This window comes from Oryx dammah, unplaced genomic scaffold (genome assembly GCF_014754425.2).
Source record: "Oryx dammah isolate SB20612 unplaced genomic scaffold, SCBI_Odam_1.1 HiC_scaffold_14, whole genome shotgun sequence".
NCBI lineage: Eukaryota > Metazoa > Chordata > Mammalia > Artiodactyla > Bovidae > Oryx > Oryx dammah.
The window spans coordinates 40,920,702-40,932,838 of NW_024070198.1; the positions used below are offsets into that span (position 1 = coordinate 40,920,702).

Consider the following 12,137-nt stretch of genomic DNA (forward strand, 5'->3'; position numbering starts at 1 on the left):
TCCCTATCTCTCCCCACTATCCTTCCCCGGCAGTGTACACTTTATTTCCAACCTAATGCTCCAGGACGGCGCTGGCCGACATATACTGTCCAGATGTAACTGTTATCATCACCCCTTTTAGTGCCCTGATCTCAATGACAAGTTACATGATCGGTCCACAGATAGGTCTCCATTGGTTCCCATCACCTGGGTAAAGAGCGGAAAATTGTGGATTAGCTCCTGTTTTGCTTTATCTGAGCCACTTTCCCAGCACAATAGCAGAGAATCATCATTCTACTAATGTACCTTCAAAAATTAGATTTTCCCTTGATTTGCTCACTCACCCACATTTGAGGCTTACTCATTCCTTTTGTGGCAAAATACAGATTCTTTGAGCCAATCACCTCCATAATGTTTTGAAGACACCCTTTGGAAGTTTTTTGAAAATTTAAAATTTACCTCTTTCACCTTCCAGGTGCTCCTCTTTTGTGCAGTCTCCAGGATCCTTCATGAAAATGCTGAATCCGGTAAGCAGCTCGGTTTCACAGGAGGGCAGGCGATGGTGAGGAACAGAAGCACCAGGTGACCGGTGTGCCACTGGGTTCCCTCAGGGGGATGGTCCCACACCCCCAGGGACCTCAGGCTTTACTGGCTGACTCTGCTGGTGGCGGGGGTGGGGGTGGCGTGTGTTTGGAGCCCCTCTGTCAGAGACCACTATTCACACTTCAGCAGGGCTGTATCCAGATTCAGACTCCACAGTCACCCACCATATTCCAGGCGCTATACTAAAGCGGAGTTCCCAAACTTTTATTATTTTAACAGCATCCTCATCATGGTTCATACTCACCTTCATCCTCATTATCATTGGCATTATTCCCATTTAACCTATGAGGCCTAAGAGGATGAAAAGAGCAAATACTTCACCTAAGGTCACACAGCTAGTTCATGGCAGAAACAAGACTTGAACTCAGACCCTCCGTTCTGCGGTCTGTTGCCTCCCCACCACTTGCTGGTACCTGGTGTGGCTTAGAATCAATTTCACCCATTCCTACGGGTCTCTCGTGGTGCAGTTGTCCTGGATAAGTTTCCTTGAGCCACCACACCTGAGGTTTTACATCCATGCATTATTGCACAGCTTCCTTAAGGAAATTGCTGAATCCTAGGACCTTAGAAGATGTCTAAGGAAAAGTCTCTGCCCAGTGACAATCCTGGGTTGATACCCAAAGAACTGAAAACGAGTGTTCAAACAGAAACGCATATGTGAATGTTCACAGCACTATTCCCAGTGGCCAGAAGGTTGTAACAATCCGAGTATCATTCTACCAGTTGATGAATGGATAAACAAATGGAATGTCAAAAGGAGTGAAATTCTGGCACATGGATGAACCTTGAAACATGCCGAGGGAAAAAAGGCAGACATAAAAGGCCACTATTATAGGATTCCATTTATATAAAATTTCAAGAAATCCATAGAGAAAGAATGCAGATGAGTGGTTTCCAGGGAGTGGGGGGTGGGGGGGAATTGGGAGTGATGGCTCGGTAGTAGAAAGCCTGCTTTTGCAGTAATGACAATGTTCTGAACCAGATAGTTGTCATGGTTGTGAGTGAAAGTCGCTCAGTTGTGCCCAACTCTTTGCGACCCCATGGATGTCCATGGAATTCTCTAGGCCAGAGTACTAGAGTGGGTAGCCTTTTCCTTCTCCAGGGATCTTCCACCAGGGATCAAAACCAGGTCTCCCACGTTGCAGGCAGGTTCTTTACCAGGCAAGTCACAGTTCAGTCCAGTTCAGTTCAGTCGCTCAGTCGTGTCCGACTCTTTGCGACCCCATAGACTGCAGCACACCAGTCTTTCCTGTCCATCACCAACTCCCGAAGTTTGCTCAAACTCGTGTCCATCAAGTTGGCGATGCCATCCAACCATCTCATCCTCTGTCATCCTCTTCTCCTGCCTTCAATCTTTCCCAGCATCAGGGTCTTTTCCAATGAGTCAGTTCTTTGCATCAAGTGGCCCAAGTATTGGAGCTTTAGCATTAAAAACAAAAAACAAAAACAGATGTTTTGTGTATTTTAGTGCAATTAAAAAAAAAGTCTCTGCCCCAGATCTCCTAAATTTGGTATCTTTCTCCCTGACCTTTCTCCCTGGCACCTCCTGCCCCAGATGCTAAATTCCAGATTACTTTGTGGCTTAAAGTCTTCTGTTTCCTAAACGCAATAGATTTGCTTTGAGAACGTGACTCTGGAGAAATATTGGCCAGCTTTGAAAATTAACCAGCTCTTTAAATTTTGTCTTAAATTTCCTTTCTGCTGTACAGTTTGGAAAATCTGGTATTTATGAGAGTTAAAAAAAAAAAAAAAAAAAGACGTTCTCTCTTTCTTTGTTTCCCAAGCAGCAGAAACCCCGGCTGGAACGCCGAATCGTTGGCTCAACCAACCGGTGGCGTTTCCCCAGACAGCCTTTCTCAGGAGACCTGCTGGGGCTCTCCCAGATGTGCAAGGCTGCCAGCATAGACTTTGATGAAGTTCTGAAGAACCCAGACAGGTAGGAAGCTCAAAGGCCCACGGCAGGGTGAACTGCCCTTCGGGGAAGTGCCCAGTACTTGGGCCACACTGGCTGGGGAGGTGGGCTGTCCTGGGTATTTGCAAAAAGGCTGCCTTTGGGACTGGCCCTTAAGGATGGACAGGGTCGGGGTGACAACTTCCTTTGAGAATGTCTGTGAGTGGTGATACAGTCCAGAGAAATGGAGATTTTTTTCCCCCTACATTTTCCTTTGTACTGGGAACTTTGGACTCTAAGAGGATTCTCAGTTTATCAGTTGGATTGTTGACAAACACAGTGAGATGGCCCTGCTCAGAGTGTGAACTCCCATCCCCAGGAACAGGCATGTCCAGCAGGGGGAGAAGTGGGCTCCTTGGTCCCTCCCAGACTGTTCTAAGCAGATGGCTCGGAGCATCACTTCTCCAGGTTACAAGTTCTCTCCTGCCTCTCCTGGGGAAGCAGGGCTGGACCCCTTTGCCAAAGGAACACTTCATTTCCTTGGCCCTTTGGACCTGCCTGGCTGCCGCTACTTCCTTGGACTGGCGGTACCTGCCTTGTGAACGCTCAGTCTGATCCACCTGAGCGTGGGCTGTGCCTGGGCAGCAGCTGGCCCAGAGGAGCTCCGGGTTCCATGTTTGCTGAGCAAATAGCCACATCTCTTTCTAGACCCACCAGCCAGCCTCTCTCTGTTGCCCCCCACCCCACAGATGATGGTACTGCACATATGAATAAACCAAAACCCATCTGGATTTGGTCTCCAAATTCTCCGATGATCCCAGCTTAAAAAAAAAAAAAAAAAAAGTTGAATGCTATGAGTTGCTATTTTTGGCACTGGCTACTCAGGGCCTTAAACAATTTTGAATTTATTTTATATTTTGTTTGGTTAGAGCTCTGAAGAAACCTTAGGATTTTTGCCAAAGTTTGTTGTGTTCCTTAGCGCCAGGGCCAGGAGCTGGAGCTGGGCCTGGGAATATAGGCAAACTGATCCAGAAGCCTGAGGAGGGTGACTGGGCCACAGGGGCAGAGGTCTTTGGGACTCGGTTTGCGAAATCGCTGAGCTAAGCTGGGAGTGGTGGCCTAGGGGGTGATGGCCATTGGTGCTGGGCTTTAGGACTCTTGTGCTGGGCTAAGCTGCTTCAGTCATGTCCAACTCTTGGCAACCCTACGGACTGTAGCCCACCAGGCTCCCCTGTCTATGGGATTCTCCAGACAAGAATACTGGAGTGGGTTGCCATGCCCTCCAGGGGATCTTCCTGACCCAGGGATTGAATACACATCTCTCATGTCTCCTGCTTTGGCAGGCGGGTTCTCTACCACTAGCATCACCAAAGTAGTCTTCTTTGACAGGGTCGAGATTCCTTCTTCTCCATTCACTGTTTCTGTGACCTTCAGCCAGCGGCTTGCCCTCTTGAGCTTCGGTTTCCTCATCTGTGAAATGGTGATAATATCATCTCCCTTGAAGAGTTGTAGAGTTAAGTCTTCCCCGGTGGCTCAGCTGGTAAAGAATCCGCCTGCAGTGCAGGAGACATGAGTTTGATCCCTGGGTTGGGAAGATCCCCTGGAGAAGGGAATGGCAACCCACTCCAGTATTCTTGCCTGGAGAATTCCATGGACAGAGGACCCTGGAGGGCTACAATCCATGGGGTCACAAAGAGTCAGACACAACTGAACAACCACCACACATACACACGCACACACACACACACACACTTGAAGAGCAACCTGGAGGATTAAATCAGATGGTATACTAAAAATGATCAGTGTTGTTCCTGGCAAATAGTTAGATGCTCAATGAATAGAGATGTATCTTTATAGCCTGAGCAGCAGTTTTAAGTACTAATCCTGGCCATTCCATCTGGGGGAATGTCAGCCCTGTGCTCTGCCAGCCAATGACTGGTGTCCCACCTAGGCAATCACCTAGGTCTGGGCCACCTAGGCGGTCAGTCCACGTAGGCTCAGCTCAACTGTGAATTTTATCTGCTCCCTTAGCCCCTTGTCATCTTCCTGAGACAGTCGACTAGCCTGGGTATGTCCTTGTTGTGACAGCAGAGGGTAAGAGGGCAAGCCCAGTTGCACCTGCGCTGTTCAAACCTTCAGCCACCTCATGTCCACTAACATCCCATCAGCCAAGGCAAGTCACACAATCAAAATCAAAGTCAAGGGGCAGGAAAGACACTTTGGAGTTCCTGCAGGAAAAGGCTGTGTACTGGGGGCCATGGATGAAGTCCACTAGTGTGGGAGGAACTGCTTTTCTTTAACAAACACAAAAGTTCATCTTCTTTATTTCTGCAGTGGGGATTTATTCCACACAAAAGTTCATCTTCTTTATTTCCGCAGTGGAGATTTATTCCATGTGGTCATGGGGAACATAAACTTGGAGAGCCTAACAAAGGTTTTGTTTAACTTAGGTAATAAAATAAAGGACTTATTCTGGTAACCCTTCTGCACGTTCAGACTTGTCAGCTAACAAGATCGATACGGGGAGGGTGGAGTCCTGAACAGTACTCAGGACACACAGGTCCTTGGGCACTTGCCCCCTAGCCCTCCGACCGCCCCCACCAGCAAGCCTGTTCTCGGTGCCAATGCTGTTATTGTTGCTTCTCCCACTTGAGGGCGCTGTTGACTTTGACAGGAGCTGGATCGATCCATATTTCACTAGTTCTGTAAAGCAGATCACTGGCAGTGGAAACCTGAGTTAACTAGCTCCCAGCGTCTCATTTATTTCAGAAATGTAATTGTGCCTCTCATAGGTCAATGCCCTGGGTTCTGCCCAGCTGGCCAGTACTTGTGGTTGTGTCTGTGGGTTTCTGTGTCGCAGTGAGCTTTTGGCTCCATCACTCAGAGATGCTGACGACTCCATCTCTCTGTCTTTGTTATGCTTCCTTCCACTGGGACTGGGGTGTGGACTGCAGGGAGAAGGAACCTGAGAGATGAGGCTCCTTGCCAACAACCTAACCTCTCTGTGCCTTAGTTTCTTTATTTGCAAATTGGGGGTGCTCTCTTACAGGGTTGCCTTGGGAATTTATGCGACATACTTCATTGAGAGTTTAGAATGGAGTCTGGGAAATAAACACCCAATTAACACATGTCATGCAGTGTCCCTGGGGTTCTTTGGTATGTATGGACACAACTGACATCTGAACCCAGAGATCCAGGATGAAGAAGTACGGCTGAGGAAGGACCTCTCCCCGGAGGCTTAGGGGGCTTGGACGCTAGGAAAAGATGACCCTGCCTCATGTTTGCTTCCATTCTGATCTCAGTGCCGAGTCCACTCTGAGAGTGGGAAGAGGTCACTCTAAGAGCCAAGGGTATAAAGGGACCCGTCGGTTTTTATCAGAGAGCAGTTCTGGGAGAGGTGGACCGGAAGACCATGATCCATGGGGTAGCGCTGATAGGACTGAGTGCTCAGTACCAAGTGTACCAAGAATCAGCCTTTTTATGCCCCTAGTGACCACCACGTGGTCCCCATTTCCCTCTTAGGAAGGGAAGCACTGAATCCCAGAGGCAGGTCCAAGGTCTGCACGACTCTTCCCACAAAATTAAATTGGAGTTTTGCATTTTGACGATCCCCTGGAGAAGGAAATGGCAACCCACTCCAGTATTCTTGCCTGGAGAATTCCAAGGACAGAGGAGCCTGGCAGGCTACAGTCCATGGGGTCACAGAGAGTTGAATACAACTGAGCTACTAACACTCACTCCCTTTCATTTTTGCATGTCAAAGGTGTCAAGTCAAAAGCCTTTTCGATGGTCTACTGCAGAAAGTCTTTTTGTCCTTCAGAAACTTAATAGACTTTCCTCTTTTCTTCTCTCTCTCTTTTATTGAATTTGTTATTTTATTTGTTATTTGTTATTTTATTTGTCTTTTATTGAATTTGTTCGAGTTTCCCTGGTAGCTCAGTTGGCAAGGAATCTGCCTGCAATGCAGGAGACCCTGGTTTGATTCCTGGGTTGGGAAGATCCCCTGGAGAAAGGGTAGGCTACCTCCTCCAGAATTCTTGGGCTTCCCTGGTGGCTCAGTTGGTAAGGAATCTATCTGCCTGCAGTGTGGGAGACGTGGGCTCGATCCCTGGACTGGGAAGATCCCCTGGAGGAGGGCATGGCAACCCAGTCCAATATCCTTGCCTGGAGAATCCCAGTGGACAGAGGAGCCTGGCAGGCTACAGTCCATGGGGTAGCAAAAGAGTCGGACACAACTTAGTGACTTTCACTTCACTTCATTGAATTTGTTACAATATTGCTTCTGTTTTATGTTTTGGCTTTTTGGCCCCAAGGCATGTAGGATCTCAGCTCCCTGACCAGGGATCGAACCCACACTCCCGGTATTGGAAATCAAAGTCTTAACCGCTGGACTGCCAGGAAAGAGTCCCCCCCCGCCCCACCCCCACCCCCGCGCCTTTTCTTCTCTTGTTTCTCCATCTTGAGAGTGAGCCCCATACTTACAGCATGTTCCCAACATCCTGGTTCATCCCAGGCCACTTAGTCCCACAGAGTGAAGAGGACAACTCATAGATGCCCAAGTGTTCCATCAGCTTTTCCAATGACCCTGAAATGAGCCTCAACTTCAGGAGCTGCAGAGCCTGCAGGATAAACGATCTATCTTGGCAAGCAGCCAAGACACCAGGGAAAGGCAGTGGGATTACTCCTGTTGCCTAGTGTCTCCTGGCTCAACCTGTGACTCGGATGTTTGTTGAGGATAGTTGAGTTCCTGGCCATTGCCCCATCATTTCCAAAATCTGTTGCTCCATTTTGAGATCACAGCTTGAACTCCTGACCTTAGCCAGCTATTGCCAGATGTGTGACCCAAGCCACTAGGGGCTTGGAGTCTGGCTTGGGTCAGTCCCCCTGCTCCTGTGGAATAAACAAGTCCAGCTCCCACTGCCTTCCTGAGGCTGAGTCACTTGTAATCATCATTTCTGCTTGGAAATGGCAGCATGTGGTCAATATTATTCTGGACACAGGCTCCCCCACCCAAGCCCTCCTGCAGACACCCTGGTCCACCAAGATTTCTGGCATCACTGCCGGAGGTGACCCTGGCTGGACTGTGGCGAGAGTCCCTGGCTGGTTGGATTTCTTGGAATGACTGCCTTCAAGCTGTGAAAGTGTGACTACACAGGCTTTGTTGCCTTTCCTTGCTCAGTGGGGCGACTCTAGTGCTGAGGGGAAAGCGTCTTATCTTTGTCACCACCCAATCCTTGGTATTGTCGAGCACATGCATGATGGCTGTGCCTGGGCTGCAGCAGTAAATAAATGCCGACTTTGTCTCTACAGGCTGTGGAGCCTAACCCCGAGGGCGCTTGGGGAAATAGGTGACTAGAAGACCCTGCAGAAGTTTTAACGGGGAAATCACGGGACGGGCGGTGGGGAGGGCTTCCCACCCAGCCTCCCCAGAGGAAACACTAAGCTTATCTGGAGGACGAGTGGGTGTTTGTCCACTGAGAAGGTGAGGGGGCTATGCATCCACAGATGGAAAGCAAGAGGCACTGGGTTCCGGCTCTTGAGAAGGGCTGGAGCAGGCAGTCAGGGAAGTGAGGCTGCAGAGACAGGCAGAAGCTGGTTAGCCATGCTACGGAGGCTGGCTTGCCCCTGGGAGCAGTGGGGGAGACAGTGAAGATTCTCAGCGGGAGAGAGGCAAGATCAAACTGGCGTTTCAGATGGTTTGTCAGGGTGCAGTGTGGCGTGTGCGTCAGAGGGGACCAGATGGACGCCTGGCACCTGGCGGCGACTGGGGGCAGATACTGGTGGCTTGGATGAAGGTCATAGCAACAAGGGCAAGAATTCGCCCAAGGAGAGATGGATGAATTCAAAAGACATCCCATTAGATCTGGGCAAATGATCAGGTGAGACAATAGTCAGGATACTGGCTTGGGCAACTGGAGGCTGGTGGTGCCATAGAGAATTTGGGTTTGGCTCAGGGTGGATTCTTCTTCATTTTTTGGCCACACTGCTTAGCTTGCAGGATCTGTTCCCTGACAAGGGATTGAACCCAGGACCATGGCAGTGAAAGCTCAGAATCTTAGCCGCTAGGCTACTGGGGAACGCCCTTGGGTAGAATTTGAGTTTAATGGTGGACACATTGGGGCATGCATGACCCTAACCAGAAGTATTGCTGAGTTAATTTCCCAGACATGTGCAGAACCCTCTCTTCCTTTCTCCAGTGGTTATTTATGGAGCACCTACTCTATGCTAGGCTTTGTTTTAGACACTCACCCAAAGAGGTGTCATTCAGCATCCAGAGGGAACCTCACATAAGTCCATGGTAAGAGATACTCACAAAGTGGCAACAGGAATGAATGGTTTGAGCTGGTCGTCAGACAGAGCTGACAGTTTGTCAGACTGGCAGGCCCCTGGGGACCTGAGGAAACTGTCCCAGTGGGAGAGATGTGATAAGTTTGGTTCAGGAATGCTTTAGGGATGCTTACACTGGAATGATAACTTGTTGCAGATCAAGAAAAATGTCAGTGTTAACTCCTGGATTTTTTTGTTTGTTTGTTTGTTTGTATTTTTTTTCTTGAGGTTATGCATTTCTCAAATTCAGAAAATTTTCCCTGAGAATTTGAAGAACAAGACCATCCAAAGCAGAGAGGCAGGTGAGTTCCTGTCACCAATGGAGTCCTCAGAATGTTGCTAATCTCAGAGACATCTTGTGGTCTCCGTGGAAGAAAACCAGTGGCCAGGTCACTAGTCTGGAAGTTTCTGTTCTTGCCGACTGCACAGCATCCCCTGTGTAACGTGTGCTAAGTCGCTTCAGTTGTGTCCGACTCTCCGACCCCATGGACTGCAGCCTGCCAGGCTCCTCTGTCCGTGGAACGTTCCAGGCAAGAATCCTGGAGCGGGTTGCCATTTCCTACTCCAGGGCATCTTCCTGACCCAAGGATGGAACCCACATCTCTTATGACTCCTGCATTGGCAGGCAGGTTCTTTACCACTAGCATCCCTTGGAGAAGGGAAAGGCTTCACTCCAGTGTGCTGGCTTGGAGAATCCCGTGGACTGTATAATCCATGCCATCACAAAGAGTTGGACATGACTTTCACGTCACTTCATTTCACCTGGGAATTCCCAACATGTAAATAGGTGCCATCAAAATTATTTCCCAAATGCACAATGAATGAAATCAAGCTTGGCAAACACATTTTCATATGCTAATGGCTGTGATGAGTATAGACTTGCCAAGGCTAATAAATAGACTTTGGATTGGAAGACAAAGCAGAGGCTCATCCAGCCTGGGGCAGCTGTTCTGGGTCCCTCTGGGCTCTAAGCAGTCACGACTTGGATGTCCACATCTGCAATCGTCCAAGAGGACTTATGTGCAGTAGGATGGGGAGTCAGACTGAGTCTGTCCAGCTGGGAAAGTCCCACTGAGCTCCATGAGGGGCCTGGACAGTCAGCTCTTTGGTGGAGCTTTTATGGATAAACCCCACCCCACGGCATGGCCGTCTGAGGTCAGAGCCAGCCTCCCTCTCCAGTGGAGGCTCCTCAATTTCTTTTTACCTTTCAATTCTGGTTGATGGTGGGGTGGGAGGGGGGTGAGAAGTACTGTGAGGTTGTCTCCAGACTCAGGAGAGAGAGTTCCAGATGGGTTGTGTTGTCAGCCCTGCGCTGTCAGCCTGAAAGCGAAAGTGGGGGCGGGGAACACGCTTTATCTGCAGTTCTGCCCTTTCTAGGCAATCTTGTCTTGGGGGAAAGTTCATTCTAATCCAGCAGAGCCAGACTGTCACCTAGGGTGACCCAAGATTTGAAACGAAAACCCAGGTTCTCGACTCCCAGCACCGAACAACATCATAAAGCTGGTGAATAACAATAATAGTAACAGGAGAGGAAACAGGTGCCCAAGGTCACACAGTCAAAATAATAACAAAGCCAAGAAGTATACGGAGGTGGGGCTGGGGAACCCCAGGTCCTGTCCAGCACTGGGATTTAGGGTTTGGAGGGACCACCCCGAGCATGGCTCCCTTCCCCTCAGCTCTGTGCTAATGCAGGGGTGCAGCCTCGGAGCCCCCTTCTCCCACAGCCTCTCCTGTCTCACTTGGCTGGGTATCTCTGGGTCCTCCATCTGCCTTCCTCTCCAAGCCTCCTCTTCTTCTCTTTTTCAAATTATTTATGCCACCGCATAAAGAACCCTCTTCACACTGTAATCCCATTTCATCCCCATGAGCTTGGGCTTTCTGATGACCTCCATTCCCTTGAGGAAAGCAATGCTGATGAGAACTCTGCTCTCTGGGGATATGGGCTTTTTTCTGTAATGCTCTTGCCTTTCTGGTGGGTAATAATTATGCACTAACAGCCCAGCTTCGCTGGTGGCTCAGATGTAAAGAATCTGCCTGCCGTTGCAGAAGCCAAGAGTATGATCCTTGGGTCGGGAATATCCCCTGGAGGAGGAGATGGGAACCCACCCCAGTATCCTTGCCTGGAGAATCTCTGTGGACAGAGGAGCCTGGCAGGCTGCAATCCATGGGGTCACACAAGAGTTAGACACAGCTTAGCAAATAAACAATGACAGCCCAGTACTTTTTCAACAGGGGACCAGGTAGCAATTTTGTTCCTCAGAGGACATTCGGCAATCTCTGGAGATATCTTGGGTTGTCACAACTCTGGGGTGGGAGGCTGGCTACTGGTATCCAGTGGGCAGAGGCCAGAGGTGCTGCTGAACATCCTCCCGTGCTCAGGACAGCCCCCTCCATCCCCCCCAAACAGAGAATTGAAAGTGTTAGTTGCTCAGTCGGTAATGGGGGAGACAAGGTGAGCTCCCCTCCCAGAGTGTGGCAGCCAGCGTCCCTGCCCCATGGAGCTTTTCTTCCAGTCCCAGAGTTGGAGGGCAGCCTATGTGCCCCTCTTGGTCAGCAGCCCTGGTGGACATTTATCGCTTTCTAAGTTACCCTGTGAGTCTGCCCATCATTTCCGCCTGGCTGTCAGGAAGCTCCAAGGGGCTGGAGTTTTGTTTCTGAAAGGCCCAGCAAGGCCGCCTGTCCACTCGTCTGCTCAGTAACAGGACGGACAGAGAGGATGCAGGAGAAAGAGTGACAGCGTGTTCAGGTCGGGGCGTTGTGACACCGTTTGCTCAGCCTCTTTCCCCCTCCTCAGATGTGATTCTTGAATGCCTTGGCTTCAAATGGGAACTCCACCAGCCCCAGCTTTTTCAGTCCGAGACCTTGGCCAAGCTCTACCTGATGGGCCTGGCCTGGGGCAATGCAAACCCTGAGAAGGAGTCAGTGAAGATTCTGCAAGGTAGGTTCTCACCCAGGGTGGGTGCCCCAAGGACCCTCTGGTTAGAGAGGCCCCAAATGGGCGTTTGGATGCTTGTTGGGGGACCACGATCACCCTTACAATTAAGAACAAGGCTCATGGTTTGACCTCATCACCGGACTTAACCTCAGTCTGCTTGGCTGTAAAATGGGATAATGGTTCTGTTGTGTTTCGCTGTGGAGGAGGAACAGGTGTAAAGTTCTAGAACAATTCCTGGCACAGAGTGAGTACTCAGTAAGCGTCAGCTATATTTTCACAAGAACACGTTCTTTTCCAGCTGCTGCAGAGGAGGCTCTGCCTACTTCTTTGAGAATAGGGGTGAGTGCTGAGTCTGCAGATGGGTTTTCTAGAAAGAGGGCATGGTTCTGACACCTGTGGCTT

At 49.7% G+C, this 12,137-nt stretch overlaps 1 protein-coding gene across 1 annotated transcript in view; it reads left to right on the forward strand.

Annotated features, from left to right (window-relative positions):
- Positions 1–488: 488 nt before the first annotated feature.
- BTBD16 (BTB domain containing 16) overlaps positions 489–12,137 on the forward strand; it is a 49,617-nt gene continuing 37,968 nt past the window's right edge. Inside the window, exons 1-4 of the mRNA XM_040254937.1 lie at positions 489–506; positions 2,370–2,518; positions 9,029–9,102; positions 11,595–11,738. Of these exons, the coding sequence (XP_040110871.1) occupies positions 489–506; positions 2,370–2,518; positions 9,029–9,102; positions 11,595–11,738 (385 nt within the window). The remainder of the gene's footprint in view (positions 507–2,369; positions 2,519–9,028; positions 9,103–11,594; positions 11,739–12,137) is intronic.